At 39.1% G+C, this 25,232-nt stretch overlaps 1 protein-coding gene across 1 annotated transcript; it reads left to right on the forward strand.

The window, feature by feature from the left end:
• Nucleotides 1–18,762: 18,762 nt before the first annotated feature.
• calm2a (calmodulin 2a (phosphorylase kinase, delta)) lies at nt 18,763–23,130 on the forward strand. Its single transcript, XM_041789342.1, has 6 exons — nt 18,763–18,889; nt 20,373–20,403; nt 21,809–21,952; nt 22,042–22,148; nt 22,234–22,369; nt 22,466–23,130. The coding sequence occupies exons 1-6, from the start codon at nt 18,887–18,889 to the stop codon at nt 22,492–22,494; spliced, it is 450 nt and encodes a 149-aa protein (XP_041645276.1). The 5' UTR covers nt 18,763–18,886; the 3' UTR covers nt 22,495–23,130.
• The last annotated feature ends 2,102 nt before the right edge of the window (nt 23,131–25,232 follow it).

Genomic DNA, 25,232 nt, shown 5'->3' on the forward strand with positions numbered 1-25,232 from the left:
TTCTGTGCCTATCTAAATTAAAATGAAAAATAAATGTGCAGCCCTTGTTTACATTAATATCACTGTAAAACTGAGCTGAAATATGGGATTATGATTCACCAAGCTGCTCCATTAACAAAGCTTTGTGAGAGGGAATTTGTTGATTTAGGCCATAAAAGTTGCGTGGTCCAACCCCAATGAGCTCTAACAAATAAGTTTAGAGTCATGTGACTGACTTTTTGGCGATAAAGCAGCTGCTTTATTTTGTTTATGGCATCATAAAACTCCTCTCTGTCTGATTTGTTGCCTTGGTTGATTATCCAAAGGAAAGAACGCAACATACAGAACTTAATAATGAGTGTCTTCAGCCCTCTTCAGAACTTAATGAGTGTTGTGAGAAGAAAAGTTGATGCACCCTTATTTATTTATTTATTTATTTATTTATTTTGGGGCTTTTTGCCTTTATTAGAGGGATAAGACAGTGGATAGAGCCTGATACAGGGAAAGAGAGCAGTGGATGACATTCAGTGAAAGAGACACAGGCTGGGCTTGAACCACAGACTGGGCCTAAACATGGGGCATAAGCTTACTACTAGGCCATCCGTACCCCAAAGATCTTAGATGACTTGATTATGTGTGTTAAAAGTGACAGTGACACAGTGATTGCCCTAATTGGCCTGTGTGTTTTCTTGCAGCCTCCCTCACCTGTTGCCAGACCAAATCCAGGAGCAGTACAATCCTCCACCCTTCAACTATGCTGACCCAGCCCTGCATTACATGACCCACTGCATATCCAGCTATCCTCGAGTCTTGGACAACATCAACCCCCGGCAACGGCACAGATAGCACACACCAAAAACAAGCACTTTCTCTGCCTGTTTGTGCGTGTATTTTACTACAGGATGAATGACTCTTATTTATATGGTAACGGACAAGTAATTAAAGCAGAGTGACTTTAAAAGTCGATTATTTGCTCTCTTTATGGGGCTGAGAGCGATGGAGCTGGAAGTCTTTCTGCCTGGATGACACTTTACTGACGGGTCTGAGCCAGCACATCTGATGAAAAGTAAACCTCTGCAGTGGAGATCTGCTTCCAGCTGATCCCAGGCCAGAAGCTGCTCTGATAGCTACATTAGCATTAAGCAGAGTACCTGCATGGCATCAGACTCCTGCCCTCTGCTCACCATTAAACCCAGAGTGTCCTGGTTTAAGTCCAGAAATTACAACATTATGCAGCATCACTCAGAAGCATGGAAACTTTCCATTAGACTTATTATTTCTCAACAAACTTCACAAAGGTGTCTCACTTTGGAATAATATCTAAGAGATTGTGCATACAGTTATTATTAGATAAAACATATCGTTCAGCTGTCTGGACTGTCTCTACAAACAAGGCCAATTTTCAAATAAGAGCAACTGTAAATGAAATAAATGAGCTATTTTAGCAAAACATGTTGTTGTGTTGATGTTTTAAGGGAGATTTATATCAAAAGGAGAGAGAGTTGGAGAGCTGCTAGTATCGCTCACATCACCACTGCTCATTGAGGGGAATACTTCAAAACAGAGGGAGGAACTTAAGACCGAAAAACATAGGTGAAAATGATCCGAGGCCAAAAAACTGACAAGTCTTTAATTTGTGGGGCTAAAAATATGAAATATACAGCAAACAGTTTTTGGTCTCAAAATCTAAGCCCTAGAATATTATCAGTGGACATCCTAACACCTTTTTTTTTCTTTTGTCACTTATATATATTTTCAAAATTATGATGAAAATCAAGGTCAACGAAGTATCCAGATACGATTCCTTGACTGTTTCTGGTAAAAATGAAAAAAATCCATAAAATGCATGCACATTAAAATGTTAACAATTAAAAATAAACACACATAGAGTCTACTGAGTATTTACTACTACATTAAAAAGTTATTCAGGTACAAAATATTCATTTCTGAGGGCATAGTGAGAGACATGAAGTAATGGTGATATTGCATGTTGTATTAATTCCAACAGAACACCTAAAATAATCACAAATGTTGAACAAAATGAATTTAAGCAGTGATGAGGCTCACAATAAAAAAATAACAACTGATTTAGGCTGTTTAAGTATCATAAAGCTGTGATACTGTTGTAGAAAATGCTATGTACACTTTGTTTCTCTTTATAATACTAGAAAATGTATAAAAAACAAAAACAAAAACATCACAAATATTAAATGTCAAAATTAATTTGAGCAGACTTAAGGCTCAAAGTAAAAATAAAACCTGATATAAACCAGATATGTATAAGGAAACTGCTTATAAGGTTATAAAATTGACCAAAAATCACACCTGTTTTAATAATTATACCTTGACAATGTCTGTTTATTAGCTAAATTTACCACTGGATTACTCTAGTTTTTTAAAAACCTGTGGTAACATCCAACTATATGATAGCCCATTGTTTTTTTTTTTTGTTTGTTTTTTTTTGGGGGGGGGGGTTACAAAAAGAACATTTTTGAGGGTATAAAGTCAGATATTTACAAGAAACCTAACTGAGTATTTTAGAGTTTCAAAAGCAGAAATTTATGAGAAAAAAATGTCATTTTAAGTTTATATGCTTAGAAATTTTGACCTGAACTCAAGATTTCAAGATGTTTTTTAAAGTTTCTGAAATTTCCCTTTTAAAGAACTCTTTATTATCTTGTCTTTAAATGCTCGGTTACATCTCACAGTCAAGGGGCCCCATGACTCCTCACACTGACTTTAAACTGACTTTAACAGCAGGATCGATCCATTTATACAGAGGAATAAAGTCAAATAAACTTCACAGTCCCTGATGTACTGGAAGCAGTGATGGAAGTAGAAATCCCACAGTGTGACATAAAAGTAAACAAGGGAAACAAGAAGTAATGCTGTGAAAGCCAAAGGGGGTACATGAGAAAATAATTTATTGTGCCATATCGGTTTCAACAATAGATGAAAATATTTTACCAGCACAATCTTTTGTTCTTTATATATTCTTTAAATGTTTAAAACAGGGAGGATTGAGGGAAAAGGTTGGAAAAAATTAAGTTACTTTGTCACTGTAAATGTTAAGTGGTTAAAATGGTTTGACTAAAATTTTGATGTTTGTTATTGTGTGTGTGTCTGTGTGTGTGTGTGGGTGTGGGTGTGTGTGTGTGGGTGTGTGCCGGGTTTTATTTTTATTTGTAAAAGTTTTTGAAAAATATCTAGAATGATAAAACTCAAGGACTTAAAGAAATGCAACTTTCCCATCTCAAATAGTTACAAAGCAGAAATACAGTAACTTAACTTTCAGTAACACTAACTTTCAGCAGAGAGTAGGCATCAGTCCCTTTTCCACAGAGTTCCCCATCACCAGCTTTCAGCACCATGTAACTTTGGCTGCAGGCAACAAAACATGAACTGAATTTATTTATGCTGTACAATATAGCCTTTTTAAAAAATGTAAACCCTTTTATTAAAACAGCATTACCTTTTTATTGTTAATGTTAATGTGGGAACTGAGACAGTTTTATGTGGAAATATAGTGAATAATTGAATAATTGTGAAAAAGACAAAAAATGTGTGAAAATGGCAAGAATGGGTTAGAATAGTAAAGAAATGTCGTAAATGGGCTAAAAGTGGCAACAAAGGGCAAAAAGTGGCAAAAATGTGACAAAAGTTGCAAAAATTGTCAAAAAGTGGCATAAAAGCAAAAAATGAGCAAAAAGTGACAGTATAGGAGACAACTGGCCAAATAATTGGAAAAAAGTGGCAAAAAAGTAGCAAAAGAAGCCAGAGAGTTGTAAAAATTGGCAGAAAGCAGCAAAAATGGGTTAAATGCAGCAACAACGGGCAAAAATAGACAATGTTGCTTAAAGACAAAAAGTTCTGAAAAGATTTTGCAGGAATGGGAAAAAAAGGGGCAAAAAGTGGCAAAAACAAAAGTGACAGAAATGTGTGAAAGGTACAAAAGCAGGATAAAGTGGAAAAAAAGTTAACAGAAAGTGGAAAAAATGGGTGAAAACCTGCAAAAATGGGCAAAAATAGACAAAGTGGCAGAACAGGCAAAAAAATTACACAGTGTGGCTTATTAAGTAGGAAAAAAGTTGCAAATAGATGTTGTAGAAATGGGCAGAAATGGCAAGGAAACAGGCAAAAATGCAAATATGGGCAACAAGTGGTTTAAAAGTGGCAGAAATGGGTGATAAAAGGGGAAAATGGGATAAAAGTGGCAAAATGGCAAAAATGAGCAAAAAGCAGCAAAAATTGGCCAAAAGTGGCAAAAGGCGTAGCAATAATGAATGGAAAAAAGTTGTTAAAAATTACCATAAATAAATCATTCCAGCATCAGAACTCAATAATAGCTTGAAACATGTTTCAGCTCAAAAATGAGGTAACTTTTAGCCAGAATGTTAGCATCAGTGCTACTTATCCAACACACATTTATATCGTCATCAAACCAAAGCTAAGGAGGGCCCATTCCCTGTCTTTTTTCAGGTTGCCCAGATAATCCTGTGGGTGGGCCTGTTCCCAGATGTTTACAGACTGTTGTTAAAGGAAGAGGGATGCTACACAATGGTAGACATGGCCCTATTCCTACTTTTTTTAGATGTAATATTTTTCATCTATTGCCAAAATGTCTCAGTTTTAACAAATTAAATGTTGTTTATATTCTATCATGGTTGAAACACGGGTTGATGAGAATTGAAAACCATTGCATCTTGCAATTATTTACATTTTATACAGTGTCTCGACTTTTTTTTAAATTGGGGCTGTACTATCAACTAAAATAAAATAAAACAAGGAATATAACATAATAAAACTTAAACTTAACTTAAATTTTTGCAGTAAAACTAGTTAAAACTCAATTACAAATGAAAACAAAAAGTGAAAATAGGAAAAACAAACTTGGTAAAAAAAAAAAAAATCAGAACTACAAAACAACAATGAACACACTATAAAAGTCTTGAGTTATTCTACTTCAGATAAATATTTCTAGAACCAAAGGAATTATTTATTGGCTCCCTGTTGTTCCTCTGCCTGCCACCAGATGTCACTACTGAGTGTCCTTCATGAGTCAGACCAGTCCACTTTGTTTATGAGTGTGTTTTCAGCAGAAACACACTCTCACCGCCCCAAACACACACACCTGCTCTGCAGCGCTCCTCTGGACGTGGCCTCAGCCTGCAGAATGAGATCATCCGAGGGGAGTGAGGGGCGAGGCGGCCCTGCAGAGACAAACCTGGTCCACGCCACTGCCGGGTCAAGGACAGGCCACCCCCCCTCCACACACGAACACACTCTGTCACTTCCTTATTGTGGTTACACACACACACACACACACACACACCCACACACACACATACACACCCACCCCTGCATAACCTCTGCAGTGCCTCTCGTTCCACCGGTTTCACTTTCGTCTCGATTGATTGAGAGTAAACTGAGATTACACACACACAATGGCACCCCCACACACACACACACCTTCAGGAGAGGAAACTTCAGGAGAGAGAATAAAACTCCTCAGCAGGTAGAGCTCCTGACACCTGTTAGAGACAAAGTGCCGTGCTTCTGGAAGCTTCCAAGTTGCTGCTGAAGTCTGCAGTGTTTGAACTCCAGCTTCACACTGACTGCAGCAGACAACCTGGAAACAAGCCAGAGAGAGAGAGAGAGTGAGGAGGAGAGAGAGAGAGAGAGAGAGTGAGGAGAGAGAAAGAGAAAGAGAGAGTGAGGAGGAGAGAGAGAGCGAGAGAGAGTGAGGAGAGAGAAAGAGAAAGAGAGAGTGAGGAGGAGAGAGAAAGAGACAGAGAGAGTTGAGATCACCAGCAAGGTTTCTTTCAGACAGCTGGTCGGTGTTTTCGTTCCCTTGAATAAAAAACGAACATGTTTAGGTTCAGAGACACTCCGTGATACGAGCAGAGGCACGAACAGTAAACTAAGTGCATGCTTAACACTATATCCATTTCATCACAACATGATTGAAAGAGGCAGGCCCAACCAAATCCTCTTATCCGATTTGAGGCCATTAATCATTTCTGCCTCATGATGTAATTTTGGGAAACATGTCATTTCTCAGTAACAGGTAGGCCAGACAGTGATGGGATTGGCTCCTGAGCAGCTAGCCTGCTGTTGGACCTTAACCTGCTAATGCCCTTTTAGCACAGCTGTAAAACCATTCAGCATTCACTGGGCAGGTCCTAAACATGACTGGGACACAACCTTTGGCCGTTGCATGCTGGGAAACAATGAAGAGTCTTACTGACGATGGTCAGATACGGCCTGTGGGTCATAAAAAATGCATGAATTTACCATCAGTGCATGCATGCAGCAGCATATTGGCTGATCTCATGCACGGCTTTGCATGTAGATTTTATAGCAAACAGATGCAGGTCTACATGTGCAAACATTAACACAATGCGAAGATCTTTTCATTAATGGTAGCTCAACATCCATGACACAAAACAACTGCCATTCTCTCCCATGAAAGGTGATCTGCAGGTTGGCATGGAACCAGCAGGTGCATTACAAAGCCTCATTCATTAGTGATAGCCACGGTGTCTTTCTGTTACACAGGTAAACATCTTCTCATATTTGTCACCCATGGGTGTCACAGTGGGGGGAAAAATGGGACTGATGAACCAGGGCCCCCAATGAGAAATGGACCCAGAAATAAATCTAAAGGTTATGTTTCAATTTGTATGGTTTGTCAAGGTAGGAAGAAAATTCACTAAATTTTATAGGACATGGCAGCAGCTGGACACTACTCCCCCTAGTGCCCTCCTGAGCCAATTCACACAAGCATCCCTGAAACGGACCCAAAAACATTCCTGACTTGTTTCTTATTGAAAGGTTTTCCTGCTGTTTGTCTTACAGTCAATGGTGGAGTTGGAGAGGGGGAAATACTCAAGGGCATGCTGGGAAAAACTCTAGTGAAACTGGATTTTAAAAGTAGCAGAAATGGGTTTAAAGAGGCAAAAATGGGTAAACAAAGGCAAAAAAGATGGACAGTGGCAAAATGGGTTAAAAGTTGCCATATGGGCTTCTCAAAGTGAAATGGAGTTAAAACTGGCAAATATGAGTGTGAAGGGATAATATTGGCAAAAATGGGTCAGCAGAGGAAACAATTAGTGGAAATTAGCAAAATAGAAAAAGTGGTTTAAAGGGGACATATTTCACCCATCTAAGACAAGTTTATATTGGTCTCAGAGGTCCCCAAAACATGCCTGTGAAGTTTGTTGCTGAAAAAACACTCCAGTATTGGATTTTTGTACATCTCAAAACCACTCTGTTCCAGCCCTGCTCAGAACAAGCCATTTCTGTCTGTGGCTTTAAACGGTAATTAGCTGTCTGACTCCACCCCTTTTATGATATTACAATTTTTTCTTTCCAAAGTTTAGACTGGGATATGAACCATCAATCTCCCAGACCATAATCAGCAGGGTAACCCACTGAGCTACCCAGCATCTTAGCTGGTAGCTGAGGGGATCAGTAGAAGAGGGCAGAACTTTCCTCCAAGTGGGGGAGGGCCAACCAAACCTAGGGGCAGGTGCTTAGGCCCCTGGTGAGGTCACTAGATGTAAAGTCTGACAACGGCTTGTTTCAGCACACATTTTCTGAAAGGTGGAGAAAGAGAGGGGGAGAGGGGATGGATTTTTCTGGTACTTGAGGGGATTGTGGACAAGCCAGGGACACATATTTGTGTTAGAAAGTTTAGAAGTTAAAAGTTTGACATACTTCTCAGTTCCAAAATGAAGTAACTTTCAGCAAGGATGCATCACCAGTAGCACCAACACTACTGATCCAACACACATGTATTGATACTATCAATAAATAACAACTATGGAGGGCCTGACTTTGTTCGGGGCCCAGCAAACTCTGAGGATAGCCCTGGCTTGTAGTATTAGGAGTCAGATTAAACAGCAAAAACTGAAACAAGTAACACACTAGTTCAGCAGTCCAAGTAATAACAAGAGAATAACTCTGAAGTTTCTGCACCATTTCTATGTCTCTGTAATTTCCTAGCTCCTAGCTGCAAACCAAATGTAAAGTTGCAGCTGCGTCTGTGAGCATGCTGAGCTAATTAATTAGCAAGAAGACAGAAAGGGCAACATTTGCTCAGTAGAAATATCCCCATTATCTTGATTGTTTTGAAAGTAAAGGACAAGAACATCATCATAAGGAGCTGTATAGGTTATCAGTTCTGTTGTTACTGTTATATTACAGAGTTACAGATTATAGACCATAAACTAGGCTGTAGAATGAGAGTAGATGTCGACACATTAAAAGAACACTTGGATGTGTGCTTTTTGAACAAAACCATCCTCATGTGAAAGTATTTGTGCAAAGGTTTTATTTCTTAGCTGTCACTACCAGGGTTCCTTCCTGGAAATGCCAAAAATGTAATGTTGTGTTTTCACAATTTGAAAAGTGCTTGGATTTCAGATAAAGTGTGAAGTGCATTACTCTCGGGATAAATTTAGCTATTTGGCTGACCCGTTCGCTCATAAGATAGAGAAACTAAATAAGTTGAGAGTCCGACCCTCCATTTCCACATACTCTGTCTAAGTAGTGATTGCTCCTTTTCTCAATAATCTTTGAAATTTTAATGCCTGTGCTCTGAACTGTCTCCGGTCCATGCCAGAAGCGCCACTCAGCTCCGCTCTGCCTAAGATATGCGCCATGTCTCTTTTTATTGGGGTCATCCGTCAATACACTTGCATAGAGCAGATCGGTCTCAACAGGAAGGACAATGCACAAAGCATGCGGTCAACTTCACAACATAATGCACAGACTCCTGGTTGTAAATCTCACCACTGTATCAGCATTACACCTCATATTGTAGCATAAGTCACAGGTCATCAGTATGCCAGAGGGTTACAGAGGTCATTCAAGGCCATGGAAGAAGTTAACGTTTGAGGCAGGAAACCACAGGACTTATAGTACACCACACATCTTTTCTAGAAGACACAATCTTTCAACCTGCTTCTGCACTGACCCAGGCTAGAATAAAAAATCATAGAATTACAACAAAGTGAACTTTAGAAAAGAAAGCTGACTCCCAAACTGGACTCTTTGTTATGTTGCAATTTCGCAAATCTTTAAATTCTCATGATCTTGAAATTTCTCATCCCCGTGATCAGGGCTACATTCCACTGTGCATCAGTCAAGAAATAAAATAGGTAAGGGTGCATGCAGTCGGCTAGAGAAAACTTTTGCGCAACACTGCGGGCATGGAGTATGTGAAATTTGAGGGTCAAATGAAGTGGCCCCACCCTTGAATGAAAACATGCCTGGATTATGCTGTTCTATCTATACACACTGTATCAATTCTTGCTGCACTCGGCCTTCTCAGATGCGTCACATGGGTGCCATAATGTGGAAGGGCATAGCTGAAGGTTTGTCCATGATAAAAATGCTTGAAACTTGCTAAAAAAATAAATAAATAAGCAATTTAAAACTGTTTGCTCTGTCACAGACATAAGACGTGCATGTATGATCCAGGATACCTGATCCAATGAAAAGAGTTTCGGTATAAAAACCTGTTTTTTTTTTTGTTTTTTTAAATTTGATCAGGTATCCTGGATCATAGATGCATGCCATTTTTCGGTGAGTAACAAGTTTCAATTGTGGACAGACCTCCCGCCGACACTGACTTACATTCATCACCAGCCGCAACTTGCCCTTTTGCATATGGTGCCCAAGTGATGCCTTCTTTCCAATGAAAGTCAGCAGCCCAGGCTGCATCTATGTATGGATATCTATGGTTGCAATGGCCGTCTCTTTTTAATGGCCACCTTTACAGTGAAAAATGTTCATGTCTGATAACTGTGCTGCTACCATCTCTCTTTTTCCTTACAAGGAGGTCAAATAGTGATAATGACTGTATTCACCTCAGCTGCAAAGTGCTTGAAAAGTTTGAAAATGTACCTCAAAGTGCTTGAATTTGATGCTGAAATAGGTATATAAACTAGGGCTGGGCAATTAATCACAAATTAGATTGAATGGGCTCTATGCACGGCAGGGGATGGTGTGTTTCCGGTGGATAATAAGGCCGCTTCACAACTTCCGCCCAACGATACGTGCTAAGCCAAAATGGAATCTAAACCCTCCTATACTGCCTTAATTTGTCTGTTTCGTTGTTTTTTTTGTTTGTTTCGATTGTTGTTTGCGTTTACTCTATCACTGTCGCTTGGCATCCAAACATGCTAAAATGATGTTTCAAAAACAGGTTAAAAGCACCTCTGGACATCGTTGCTGTGTGCTGCAATGTACATCTTCAGCTCAATTTAACTCGTCATTGACAATCAGCTCAGGTAACTCATGCAAACAGCGAGTAAACCGCAACTATTTTGCCATCATACCCCATTCTCTTCTCCCGACTGGAAGTGTGGGATCGGTCTAATGCCAAATGCGGAAGCAGTTCATGCATAGAGCCCATTGCAATATGGCCTGCTGCAATTTACAAATCGCACTTGCAATATTTCTTAAACTTAAAATATGTTAAAATAGCAGCTTTAATACATTCATTTTTGCAGCAGCAGCTTTACAAGCTTAACCTCCTCCACCCCAGCCGCCTCCTTTATAGCTTAAAGCTTGTTGCAGCCTCATATTCAGATTAATGCTACTAGGGATTTAATGATTCTGAAATAATTTAATTTTGTTCATTAAACATTGTCATTTATGTGTCCATCCATAGGGGAGTTTCTAGCCATGTGCTCCCTGGAAAGTCAAAGCATGCTGCTTGACTAACCCATTTAGCATTTTTAGAGCAGAGCCTTCTCTGCCAAGTAAAACTGTAGGCTATATCCATTTAGCTATGAAATGGTAAAATTATGTTAAGTGTTCCTAACTGAATGAAGGTTAGGATATTGATTTATTGCTTGAATTTGTTGAAAAATGCACAAGTTGAGTAATCTAAAATCCGTGTATCATTCGTTCATTTAATATTTGATTGATAATTGAATAACAAATAAATGAAAAATGGCTCATAGTTCACTTTTCTGTTTTAAAAATCAAATAATAAAAATGTTCATTTTCTAGGTTTTATTTCTGAAACAAAATCAAATAAACAGGAAATGATGTGTCTTTTTTACATTTGCTGTCTATGTTGGGGTCAGAGAATGTAATATGAAAAACAGCTGTAAGCAGTCAATTTGATTACAATATTGATTTGCGTAACCTGGTGCAGGTGTTGTGCTCAGAAAAGCATCCTGAGAATCACATGCCCATTGCTGAGGAGTCATGCTTCCTGTAATGATATATGGGAACAAAAATGCTGGCACCGAGTTCAGCCGCACTCACACTAGGCAATCTGTACTGTGCCTGGGTACGTTTGAGCCTAAAAGTCCAGTACATTTGACCAGCATGAGTACAGTCTTCCGTGCCTGGAAGCGGCATGCTTCCCTGGCTCTGGCACGGAAGGACAAGGTGGATCAAAGCATGGCACGAATGTAAATGAAGGAGCACAAGTGCGGGAAAAATGACTTAACTTGGTACCAGTGTTTGTGTTCCGTATATCATTCCAGGAAGCGTGAACTCCTGAGTGATGGGCATGTGATTCTCAGGATGCTTTTCTGAGCAAAACACCTGTACCAGGTCCTGCAAATTAATAATGAAATCATACTAACTGCTTACGCCTGTTTTTTCATATCACATCCTCTGATCCCAACATCAATAGTAAAAGTCAAAAAGACACATCATGTCTTGTTTGATTTCGTTTCAGAAATAAAAACAAAAAAAATGAACGATTTTTTCATTATTTCTTATTCAATTATCAATCAAATATTAAATGAATGAATGATACACGGATTATCTAATAATAATCACATTTTAAATCGCAATATCAGGGAAAAAATCACAATTACATTATTTTTGCAAATCGTTCAGCCCTAATATAAACACTAATCAACAGGCTTCATCTGTGTTGGGGTGGATGTTGAAAAATTCACACAATAGAGGTCATGGTTTCACATAGACCTCCATTTTTCTTCATTGTTGTTTAGCTCATATTCAGCTGCTGGCTGGTCACCCAGTTGTTCTGTTGTAGTCTTTTCCTGTACTTAAGTGAGCTAACATTGCACTCATGTTTATAATCCCTATTTGACCTGCACAATATTCAATCAAAAAGTTCCAACATTTTCCAAAATGCTTTATCTTGGATGTTTTGTGCCGGTTTGGCTTGAAGCGTAGGCTACACCATTCAACACTGCCCCCATGATTTCCTGTGGTATTGCAACGTTTGGTCTGTATTCGTACGCTTCCAGAAAACGTGCAGAAATAAAGACTAAACAACATAGAGCATGAACAAAATGCCCCGTCCTTATCCTATTAGTATCAGGCCTAAATCAGCACTGACTTAGTACTTCTCTCATTATATACGTAATACATGAAAAAAGTTACTTGGCTGTGTCTTTGGGTAAGGGGTCTGATGTGGTATCTTTTCATTGGGCCAAGAAATCTGGAGCCACCTCTGCTATCACTGGCGTTTCATCCCTATGATGGATGAGCCGTCTTCACTTCAGGCTTTTTTACTTCGGAGGAGCTTTACGTTAGAGTGTGATAACACAACGACACTACCCTGTACAGAGCTAAGACACACACTGAATCTAATGTGCCGGCTGCCTACATGCCCCCATAGCCGGGAATTAGATTGACCCTTTCTGTGCACAGGGAACAATGCTAACTGCTCTCAGCTGGAGTGATGTTACATGCCGTTAATGAAGATGAAGGGGCGACTCCCGCCCTGCCTCCGCTCGGCTATAGAGACCTTTGACCTTTGCATTACAGAAAAGAAAGCTGCCGTTTTATAGAAATGTTCTGGGTTGGGCCGAGAGCGATAACAGTTACACATTCACAGAGATGATAAGAAGAGAAGGAGAAACAGAAGAAGCTGAGTTTAGATTAATCTGGGTACAATATAAAACATATCACCCAACATCCATAATGGAAAGCAACACTGTAACACATACTGTATTGAGCTACATGTTGGGTTACATCATGGAGATTGGTTTCAGGTTTTATAGACCATTAAGTCATGTCTCTGGGGCTCCAATATTCCCCATCCATATTAACTTCCAGCCTGAATCCACCTCTGACCTGGAGCAGCTCCTCAGAGAATCACTGAGGCTCGAGTCATCAGGTCATCAAGAAAACAGCTGATTCTGCAGATCGGATGCAGACAAAGTTGAAAGCCATTCTGATTGTGAAATATTTATGACCCAACAGTGAACCATTGTCTCTAAACAATAGTGTTATTGGAGCTATTTACCATCAGGGGTGAGAGAAGTGCTCAAATATTTAGCCTAAGTAAAAGCAGGAATACCACAGTGTTCAAATCAGGGTTGTCAATGCCACAGCAACAAAAATAGAAGTCATATGCACCAAAATTTAAGTGTTTTGTTTTCAGTTACTTATATTTAGTTGATTAATTCCTCTCCTCAGACTCTTTAGATCCAGTTGATCATTAAAACCACAGAGATTGTATGGCTTTAAAGCACATGGTGTTGAAAAATTATCAAAGTATTGGATATTTGACAACATTTTAAAGCAGTGATGGAGGGCCTACGTGGTCTTTCCAAAGTGACCCAATACCACTTGAAGCGAGTATTTATATGTCAACCTTAACAGCTTTTCTGTACTTTATTTAATGTAATGACTTTCCTTCTCCTCGTGCCTCTATTCTCCTGCAACAAATCCTTCAACCCCAACATATCTAAAAAATATAAACAACAAAAATGCACTGCATAAAAGGATTAAAGTGGTAAAATCAGATAAATTCCCATCAGTTGTTTCCTACTCACCTCTGTTCTATTCATTAAAAACACACACACACACACACACACTCGTGCAGTGTATTTACTAGACAGTGAACAGATGTTTACTATTCATTCATGAATTTCACAGTGTAAGAGAAAATCCAATATCAGTGCTCTTACTGGTTAGCACTGTGAGACACAAAGCACTCTGCAAACCTGGAAAGGAACTTTTAACCACTTTTCTCCCCATTATGAGAAATTCATGAATGAAAAACTAAACCGGGTTTATTGTTCGGGTGAACTTGGGTGATTGGACACACAACTAATGGCAGAGAATAATCCTGGTAAAACACAAGTAAGCAACCCAAAATATGAATGAGATGCAGCAACAGAACTGCAGCTTCCAGTAGCAGGTACCACTGCATTATAAACACTTTCACATAACGTCAGAGGTGGTGATGTACAAGACTATGGCATTCAAGTAAAAGTTACTTCAGTCAAAATTTACTTACATTGACGTGAAAGTATTTGTATATAAATCTACTCAGGTAAAAGTCAGAAGTAAGCCATTTAAAGTTTACTCAGAGGACTGAGTACTGGGTAGCTACTCTTGATACTCAAAGGGCTTTTATAGTGAAATCTGAGCTTTCCTTTATGTGAAATAACAACAAGAGAATATGACTCTCCAACCAGGTTGTTAATGGTACTTAACCTAAAGTAAAATGCAACAGCTGATTTGGAATTAATCAGCATATAAAGAGAGATCAATCTCTCTTATATGCTACTGATCGCCATGTTTTTTCAGAGTTAATATATCATCAAGTTTCATGTTGTTGCCAGAGAGCCTGGAGCTCCTTACTGTGGCTTTTAGTGTTTTTTTACTTGGTACTTGATGCTTTTTTAAGTACAATATTTGAAAAAATAAATTTAAGTAAAAGTAAAATTACTGATTTTAAAATGTACTTAAAGAAATATTTCAGGATTTTTGAAGTTGGGTCGTATGAGGTACTTTGCTATAGAAGTGGCATTAGCCTCCAGTGATTCCTGTGACAGTTACTCCTGTGGTTATTACGAGCTCAGAGAGATCCGCAGCATAGTGACTGTAGATGGGAACATATTATCTACATAGTTTAAGAGTCTTATGTAAAAATGGGCCAAGAAAATATGTTGGCTGACCTGTCACTGTGTCAAAAATGTACAAAGCACATCACTTCTCCCAAAAAAAACCCCCTCTGTGTCAGGCTCTAATTTATGATACAGCTTTTGCCATTTTGTCTCCTTCCAACGCACATTGTTATCCTCTGATCAGCTGTGTGGGTCTGAGGGCTTCTACAACGATAATAGCACACCAAGCTAAAACAAAGATACAGTAATATGAGCAATTTCAACTCGAGTGATGATGATGTGCTCTTTACTGTGGATACCAGAGGATATAGTATGAACCGGAGTACACTGAAGAACTTCTAAAGATGGAGAGTCAGTGGGCTGAAAGAGAGAACAGAGAAACTTCATTTGAAAGTTTTGAGCAGGAGAGTTCCCGAGCATGGGTTTGCATTTTCCACACCTACATCACCAGGTAACTTGGGATCTTTGGGACTATGACCTTCAAAAATCCCAAAATATCCCTTTAAAAATTACAATAACACGGCGCGCCGGTAGTCGAGTGGTTAAGGCGCACACCATATACGCAGGCGATCCGGGTTCAAATCCAGCCCGTGGCACTATTTCCTGCATGTCTCTCCCCGCTCTCCTCCCTGTTTCCAACTCTATCCACTGTCCTATCTAATAAAGGCAAAAAAGGCCAAAAATAAATCTTTAAAAAAAAATAAATTACAATAACACAAAATCTACTTACAGCAACATGAGTAAATATAATCAGTGACTTTCCACTGCTAGCTAGTTACTGCATAACATCCACTGATAAATAAGTCATGTCTGTCACAGTGTCAACAGCCATTATAAGACATATCCCATTAAAATGAACAAAATGAAGAATTTCTCTGGGTTTGAATACTGTTAGAAATATGTGGGGTACAGTAAAACATCAGCATCAAAAGCTATACAGTAGATAAATCATGTCTGCAAAAATTATTGAAATATTTAAAACTTGTGGTATTGGAAATTTCAACAGTTTTTGTACAAACATTCAGTTATAATCCAATAAAAATAAATATAAAAATAAGTCCAATAAGAAAAGTATATGTGTGTGTGTGTATATATATATATATATATATATATATATATGTGTGTGTATATACACACACACAAATGGATTTTTTCAGAACAATATGTATTTTATTAATAGATTCCAATCCTTCAGTGTTAGTTTTGACACCTATTTTCAATTTCAGTCTCAGTCTTAGTCTTTTGATTGCATGTCTTTTTGTTTTAGTCACATTTTGGTCATTTCTACCCTTTTTAGTTTTAGTCTAGTTTTAGTTGACGAAAACTCAAAAACATTTTAGTCTAGTTAAAGTCCTCACATTTTAGTCTTACTTTTAGTCCACGCATTTATTCGCTAACCTAAATCTGGTACCAAGTCATGGTAGTGTGCTCTATGCACTCTTGCTTTCCACAGCTGAGAGGCAGAAAAGCTACAGATGCATTGTTTTTCGACAGTTTTGCCCAAAGTGGAGAAATATTGTGGATTTTGCATGGCAGATGAAAACTATATTTCATTTTAGTCTAGTTTTAGTCATCTTGATGAAAACGAAACTTACTTCTTGTCAGTTTTAGTCATCAAAAATCTATGTTTGGTTAGTCTAAGTCTAGTTTATTTCATAGAAAAAAGGCTGTTGAACATTTTAGTCATAGTTTTAGTTGACAGAATCAACACTATAATCATTGATGCATGAGTAAGACTCTCTTATCACAGATGATAAAGGTGGGGTTTTATTCTCTTTATCTATACACCTGTGATACTTGCAAATCTCACAAAAAAGTTTCATTTTTACATTAGAAATTGTGTTTCCTACCACTGAATTCACTTGAGAATGCATCTTCATTCATATCAGTTGTAATAGAGGAAAAAATAACATATTTCCTCTTCAGTTGTAGTGCAGTAGATTTATAAAGTTGAAGAGAAGTTAAAAAAGTATCTCAAATTTTTAATTATAAAACTTTGAGTCCATCCAAAGTCAAGACCATGTCTCTTTTACTAGCTTGGAGTTGTTGCACATTTCGACAACTTGAAAACATCTAAATGAGAGGCCTCAGTATAAAAAGAAAATAGGAAAGGCAGCGGGACAATTTGTTTGTTGCTGTTCCAGTTGTGTACACAGTTAAATTTTCTTCCTGGTTTTAATCTACTATATGATTGTCTTTCCATCTTTGCTTTGTTTGCAAATAATTAAAGGCCTGTCTAGTGTTGACACTTGTCTCAAATAAAGGCAGGGTCATTTTATAGGTTAAAGGAGCCTGGGCTGCTAATCCAAGTTTTACGGTAAGTATACAGTATTTAAGGAAACGTGTTTAATTGTTTTCCCCTACTGTTCAGCATGGATGTCCCATATTAATGTCTTTATTATGCTAATAAAAGAATGAGTGCAAATGGGCGTTCAAGGCAAACACATACTAAGTGTTTGCCAAGTACTTTCAGGAAGGCAAAAGGTGAATTACTACATAATACACCTCCACACACAGACGCTCACACATGCTGCAGCTTATCTGCTTCTTGTGACGGGCCTTTGTGCCGTCACCTTTGGCATTATATAATCTGCACGGTGACAAAAACCCTAAAGCAGAAAAACAGCTTTAAATGAAAAGAATCCAATGTGCTCCAGATTAGGTAGGTTGGGAAAAGCCAGGCTCTTTCTAAATCTGCTCAGCAGATCACATGGCACGGGCAGCATCAACTCTGCAAATAGTGCGGATGGAAGTGAGAACCACTTTGGATCCTGGTTTCTTACATCTTCTGTGTGAAATATTGAGCTTTACACAATCCTCACCTCTCTTCTTATAGTGTGACATCATGGTTAATAATAAGAAGAGAGGCAGTGAAATGGGGAGAAGAGAGGCTGTTTTGGGACATGGAGATTCTGGTACATTCTCTCTCACTGAGTGGTTATACACATCCTTCTCCTTGCATATCTCTGTCCAGCCTCCTCCTCCTCTGCATCTCCCATGGGAGCAGGCCAGAGACAGGTGGTCACTGGGAGACAGGGGAGCAGTCAGGCATAAGCAATAAGGCTATCAGATACTCCCATCCACAGGAGCAGCAGCACAATTAGACCTGAGAATCTACAGTCAGCTGACAGCAATGCCTGCTGCAGGCCCCGCCACATATCACACATCTATTACAAACTGCTGCACACAAACACTTCAGTCCTGACACTGCATCTCATTATGCATGAAAGTGATGAATACTTGCACAACAGACAGGAGGAACGTTACTCAAGAGCCAGCCTTGACTCTATCTCAGTCTGAGGTCCAATTGTAACAGAAAAAAACATAAGAAAACACTAAATGATAATGCAAACACGAGTAATATCAGTAGAAATGAAAAGAAAACTGCAGCAACAGGACATACTCAAGATCCTCATAGCCAACTGGGTCAGTATTCCCCCGTCATAAGTAGGTAACTTTTCTCCTGATAGCAAATTACTCATCAAAACTAGCTTACTGTGTATCCCTAAAGATATCTGCATGTATACACACTATGCAACAAGCTTGTCTGCTGTGCCTGTAGCTCTGACTGGGATGTCTATGGACAAGATGCAGCGGCAGCGCAGACCATGGGAGTGACGCATTGCAGGTACAAACACACCAATCAGAGAGCGCGATTTCTCTCGGCTACGTCTTGTGCCCCATCACAGAGTAGCAGAAAGTATTCATACGCCGGCAAGTAGACCACCAGTTATACGGAATATAATCTTTAACATGGATTACTACGCCTTCGTAGCGTCCATTAATAGGCTGAGAACTACTATATAAATTATTCCATTGACATCTGTTGCTCCAGAAGTGCGTTATTTTTAAATTTAGTATGTGAGGAAAAGGGAAGCGAGCGGAGTGATACTGAAAAGAGGAGGGGTTAAGGATAGCCGTTAAAGGCGAGTCCAGTAGCTTCTCGCTCAGTGTGTTCATAGAGTGTCAGTGGATTGAAGCACCGTATTGGCTTTCATTTGATACGGATTTTGCCGTTAAACAGCCACCACATCTTCATCCAAATGGTAAGAAAACCAGAATCAAGTTCTACTCTCGTCTAGAATCGTTTGACGGTGTTCTTATATTCAGTTTTAAATGAAAATAAATCGCATAGATGTGACTGAGCTGAAGACGTGCGCTCTAACGTTAACTACCGCAGTGTCTGCCGTCCTAATGACAGTTTTCCAGTTGCTAGGTAATGCTAGCTTGTTCAACTAAGCTAACGTTGGTGTAACGTGTTTCTCTGAATAAATATAGCAGCCCCCGTGTGTTAGCACTTTTTTACTCAGCTAGGATTCATGCACCAGCCTCACTCTCTCTGCCCACTGTAATGCTGTAGCCTTTATCTTAACGTTGATAGTGGGTGCGGTAAATAGTAGACTGGTCTAACCTGGCCCACTAAATAAGAGGCAGGGATTATAGTACTAAGACTATCCATCCATCCTGTTATGAATGCGGTATAAGTAAGTTATTCTGTTCAAAATGTGCACTCTTATGGTCTGCCAAAGGGCTGTGACACAGAGCCGGCTGCTAGCTAACTTTAGCTCTTCCAAGCTAACACTTACCGCCAAATTGTAAGTCCATTCATTGTGTATGGCGTCATCGAACAGTATTTTTCCCCTCCAACCTTTATTTAAACATATTTTAATGTACACAGACATGTGCTCGATACAACGGTATACAGCAAGAAAATAACTCGGGTTAAACTAATAATATATAAAGAGTAAAATGCCTTCAGCCTTTTTTCCCTCCATGTTTTATAGATTAAAAGTAGACACGTTAGAATGGTCATACTATTACACATATAGATCCCCAGTTTAACTTGATACAGAAACGTCTATTTCGGTACTGCATGCTTCATAAAGCATATTCTTGTTGCAGAAACCTTTATTAGTTCAAATCCTATTCATATTAGAAGACATTTGTTTCGCTACGTACAGGGACTGAGATTAATCTGGTTATTAGAATAGTTGTTCTTGAAATATTACAACAAGTATCACTTAAATGTATAAAAGTTGACAACTATTACACAAACATCAATGTAATACAGTGTCATAATGTTCAACCTAAGGTTTATGTCAGTGTTTTTTATACCAAACAATGGAAAATCAAGTTAATATAGAGGGCATAAGACCTAGTACCATTGTATTACATCATTTAAGTACTATCTATAATCATTTACCAGTGATTGATAATATTTATTAACTTGACTGAATCATAAAATCTAGAAGATATACCAGATAAAGGTCTGCTGGGGTTCAGAAAGAGGCGGCTGTCATTGCTGAGCAAAATGATGTAATCCCTTAAAAAGGCCGGGAATCACAGTAAAATTGCAAGAAAAAGGATGTGCTTGGATCATTTCTCATAAAATGGACGACCCTGGCACTTGTGCTTGCGATAACTGTGACGCCTTCTTCTATTTTTTTTTTTTTTTTTTTTAGGTGGAAGCATTAATTCTGTTTCTTTGCTTTTTGGCTTGCTTGTAATTGCTTTTTTTTTTGTTTTTAGGCTGATCAGCTTACAGAGGAGCAAATTGCCGGTAAGACATCTCTCTCTCCTTGCCTCATGTTGTGCAAAGTGGCCTGCGTTATGGATCCTTGCAATGGATTTACACTTTTGCCTTTTAAGGCATTCCACAGGGCGGCCACTGGTCATAAAACAGGAATGAATGAAACGGCTGTTGCTGGTTGGCTCTGCAGTGCAGAAGGACTCCCTCATGGAAAACTTTGCATTTTCATGGTTGCCATGTAATAAATGATGTAATCTGGAAGGGCTGTGTTTTCTGACGTTACTCGTCACCTTTTACATACTGTGCATGCAGTGTCCTTTGCCCTGGGTGTGCTCTTAATAGTTGAAATGCTTCCAGAACAATTGAGTTAAACTCATGCCCAGTGCACTGGTAAATGAGATGAGATATTCATGTTGTAATGTGAAGAATGCAGGAATGTCTTTGACGGCATGACTACGAGTATATGCTGAGGGATGCATATTGTAATGTATATGTTGTCTAAAATGGGGTACAGTTGTAGTGGTTAGCTTGAATATCTTTTCTGTTGACTGGCCTCAGCACAGGTCTCAGTTTTCATAATATGCTGTTCGAAGCCAGACTTGATTTCATTGAATCAGCTTTTTGTGAGTAAACCCTGGCTTGAGGTTTTGCTGGCATGTAGTATTTTTTTAAATACGTGTCTGTATGTTGACATTTTGTGTTGACTTGGGATAATTGACAATTTTGAAGCTGATTGCATTGATGCTGGGTTTTAATGCCCCCCCCCCATCTCAGTCCATTTCCTGGAGTCCATGCAGACAACAGGCCTTCCCTCATAACAAAGAGGGTGTTGCCCTGTGTGTTTGACCCTGCAAATGGCGGGGCAGGTTGTGGTTTTTATGATGCTGACAAGCTGCTGCATGCCACTCCACATTGCCCATTGGCCTCATCACACTTGATGAGCGTGTCATCGTCTTCATCCCTCACGGCTCCACCGACCCACACAGGCTGTCATTCTGACCGCCCTGCTGCTTGCTCTTGTGCTCGTTGTCCTTGTTTAGCCACAAACGACTGCAGTTGGAAGTGAAAACAGAAACATTGGTTAGCCTGCTGGAGCTAGTTTATACCTGAAACACGAGCGATGCAGTCATCTTTAATGTCAGGAGCTAATTCAAGGGTTGTGCTACATGCTTGCATATATTTTCATTCTGTCAGATGGGCTGATACCCTCTTCTTTTTGTTTTAAAGCATATTTCTCACTGATTAAAGCCTCTGCAGCCTTTTTTGAAGCAGCATTTCTGTGATCCAGACCCCTGCAGCATTTTTTTAAAGCACTATTTCTCTGATTCAGCTTTCTGCAGCATTTGTGTTTTAAAGCATTCATACTGTTCTACCAGTGTTATTATGCACCAACATGACTGCCTTCCTAAAGAACAGGCTCCACCTTTTTCTGCAGAGTTCAAGGAGGCATTCTCGCTCTTTGACAAAGATGGAGATGGCACCATCACCACCAAAGAGCTGGGCACAGTTATGCGCTCTCTGGGCCAGAACCCCACAGAGGCTGAACTGCAAGACATGATCAATGAAGTGGATGCTGATGGTGAGGGCTCAGACTTTGAACTACTTCCTTTTCTCACTGTGGATGTGCTTGATGGTGATCCTTGGTTGCTGACTGTCTGCTGTCTCCAGGTAATGGAACGATAGACTTCCCAGAGTTCCTGACCATGATGGCTAGGAAGATGAAGGACACAGATAGTGAGGAGGAGATCAGAGAAGCATTCCGTGTCTTTGACAAGGTAAGCTCAGTCTACAGCCACATATAGACACAGACATGTACACACACTCATGTCGCAGTTACTAACTGGCTGTTGTAATGTTCAGGATGGTAATGGATACATCAGTGCTGCTGAGCTGCGCCATGTGATGACAAACCTCGGGGAGAAGCTTACTGATGAGGAGGTGGACGAAATGATCAGAGAAGCAGACATTGACGGAGACGGACAGGTCAACTATGAAGGTTGGTACATGTTGTATTTTTATATATTTAATCCTCCCGCCTCTTTTATCTAATACTAAGTCCCTCTTTTTTATTCTCCCCATCTCCTCCCTGCAGAGTTCGTACAAATGATGACGGCGAAGTGAAGGCCTTGTACAGATTTCGTATATAAATAATTTGCCTTTTTTTTCTTTGTGTAATTTATCTGTAAAATCTTAATAGCCCCCTTCGTCCCGCCCCCTCTGCTGTCCAAAGGAACTGCATGTAAACTGCATAGGCTCTTGTCCCCATGTCCCTTTCTTTTGCTGTCATGGTGTTTTGGAGTGACAGAATGGTCATACAACCAGAAGCCTGCGGAGGCCCCTGGGAGCCGGAGAACTTCGAATCTTCCCGTCTTGTGTGCTCGGGGCCCCTCCACGCATGGCGACATTGGAAACCTGTCAGCTGGTTGTCACTTGGCAACACTGTTGGCATGGAAACAATGTAGAGGAGTTTAAACTCTGCATGGACTACGGACAAAGTATATATGGAAATCTCAGCATTGCACTACTGCAAAAAAATGACACGGGTGTATCTCCTAGGTACTCGTACAAACTCTTTTGTATCTGCTGTTCTATATACCAGAAAACGACTAATCTTACCATGCTTTTTAATGTTTTACTCACTACTTTTACTTTTCTTTCTTTTCTCTTTATTTTTTTAATGACCTCTGGTCATGCCTCAAATAATCCATTCCAAGTTGTATATTTTTGTTTTCCAATAAAATTTACAATCTACCCGGATTTGAAAATTGTCTTGTTTTCTCAGTTCTAATGGATCCTTGAGTTTGTATACCCTGTATAATTCCCATTTTTGTATTGAGGACAGGATGCTCCGTTTTTGATAGGATCTTTTTTTTCTTGTTGCTTAGGATACATATGAAATGTTTACCATTTTAAATTTAAAGTGTCCCCTGTTATTTCCCCAAAGCACTGAGGAGCATCAGCCAACGCCTCTTAATGTTAAGATAAGCTCAGATCAAATCTGTATTGTCATCAAAATAAAAGCACTGAGTGGGATCAAAGGCTTCTGTTTTAAAGTGCACACGATGGTACTTGACTTTAATTAGCCTGGTGTCCAGCTCCCCCACTGACTGCAGGCCGCGTGTAGTCTGCTGCTGATGGCTCCATGTAGAAGCTGCCTCATGTCTTATTTGGCGTTGGCCCCCCAGTGACACGGTGCAGGTGATTGAGCGTACATCAGAAACATGGTGTAAATAGAGGTGTACCTGTTCTGTTTTTGTTAATTTCTGATTATTGAGTTTGTTACAGTAGCTTGCAGAGATACTAAGTTTGTTATTTTGATGAATGACAAAAATAAAGCTCTATTGTGGACCTCTGATCTGGCTCCTGTGCTGTGTGGATTTAACGCTGGCTAAACTGCCCTGTGTGACGTTCGTAGCACTAAACAAGGGGAAAAAATACCTTGGTGGTTTTTAGAGCTGTGTGATGGGCTGTGGCTTTGTGGAGAGTAGTGAGGGTTGTTTTTGGCTCGCTCAGTCATGCATGTTATTCATTGCTCCCAGTGGATGCACATTTAAACATTTAGAGCACAGCGAAGTGCACTTAAGTAAAAAAACACCAAAAAGGACTATGATGCAAAGTGAATTTACTGATATTTAACTTACAACACTTTATGTTTGTAGCCTTGAACTGGGCCCTGTGGATCCTAAAAAGTGTCCTAAACTAGGTTTTTGATTTTTAGGTCATAAAATCTTATTTTGACCCATGAAAGGCCTTCAGTTTGAGATGATACTGAGGGCTGGTGTGAAATCTTTACCAAATCTATACTGTTTTAGCATTAGGTAATGAAAAAACTAAATTAAGTACTTCTGTGTGTGACATTTTATACCAATCACAGCATTTATGTCTACATAATTGTGCACATTCAAGAAAATTTTGCTTCAAGATGTAAAAAAATGTAAGGCTTCTTGCAAGAAATGTTGGAAAGCTATAAAACTTTGGACAAAGCCACTGAGTCCCACAAATCTAAAAAAAAAAATTTAAAAAAGCGTTGATGCAGCACAGTAAGAAAAGGAAGCAAATAAAAGCCCTGGTATTAGCAATAGACTAGCCCTTATATTTAAAAAAAATTCAAAGTTTCAATAGTTTTACAAAGAGCAGCAAATCAAGAAAATGTCTGCACTGGATTTATTTTCAAAATAACAGACCTTTTTTGGGTTGTAACTTTAGATTTAGTAAAAACAATGTAAATAGTTGAATTCATAGTGCTAGACTCCTGGCCCTTTACAGAATCTCTAAAATGCAACAAACCACAATCCAGTTAACCATCCTATACAAAGGTGCATTAGGACCCTTCTAAAGTGTAAAATGGTTCTATTTAATTTTGAGGGAGAAAAAATCATTTTAGAGTTGAAAGGTTGGAAATTTTGATTTCGTAATCTTGAATAGATAAGGTTTATAAATTCATACATGTACGACAAAGAGAAAAAAAAATTTTGGGGTCAGAGTCATCTCCCTGAAAATCTGTCAAGGTGTTGCATCTGTTGAATAGTACTAGATTACAGTTATGTCTCCTCAAATACAAGACACAATGATAAAATGATGATTCTGGCCTAAAATCCCAAATATTTCCTTGTTGCTCAGTCTCAGAAAAGTGCAACTTGATAAGGTTCTTCACTGAAGCACTTGTGCAAGGTAAACGGCTCCATTTAAAGGCTTCATATGACTGGAATTAATTTTTTTGTTTCTCATAAATGTCTGACTTTTGGCTCTTGAGAATTATAAGTTTTTCTCAGAAATGTATGATTATTAAAACCAAAAAACTTTTAAAATAACTTTTAAAATAATTTTCATCTGCAGAATGGTGAGCCATTGTAAATGTC

This window comes from Cheilinus undulatus, linkage group 6 (genome assembly GCF_018320785.1).
Source record: "Cheilinus undulatus linkage group 6, ASM1832078v1, whole genome shotgun sequence".
Classification (NCBI taxonomy): Eukaryota; Metazoa; Chordata; class Actinopteri; order Labriformes; family Labridae; genus Cheilinus; species Cheilinus undulatus.

Bases quoted from the DNA above. Each gene is read 5' to 3' on its own strand.
- calm2a (XM_041789342.1), top strand. The intron at 21,953-22,041 runs GTGAGGGCTCAG...TGCTGTCTCCAG, and splicing joins CAATGAAGTGGATGCTGATG to GTAATGGAACGATAGACTTC. The intron at 22,149-22,233 runs GTAAGCTCAGTC...TGTAATGTTCAG, and splicing joins CATTCCGTGTCTTTGACAAG to GATGGTAATGGATACATCAG.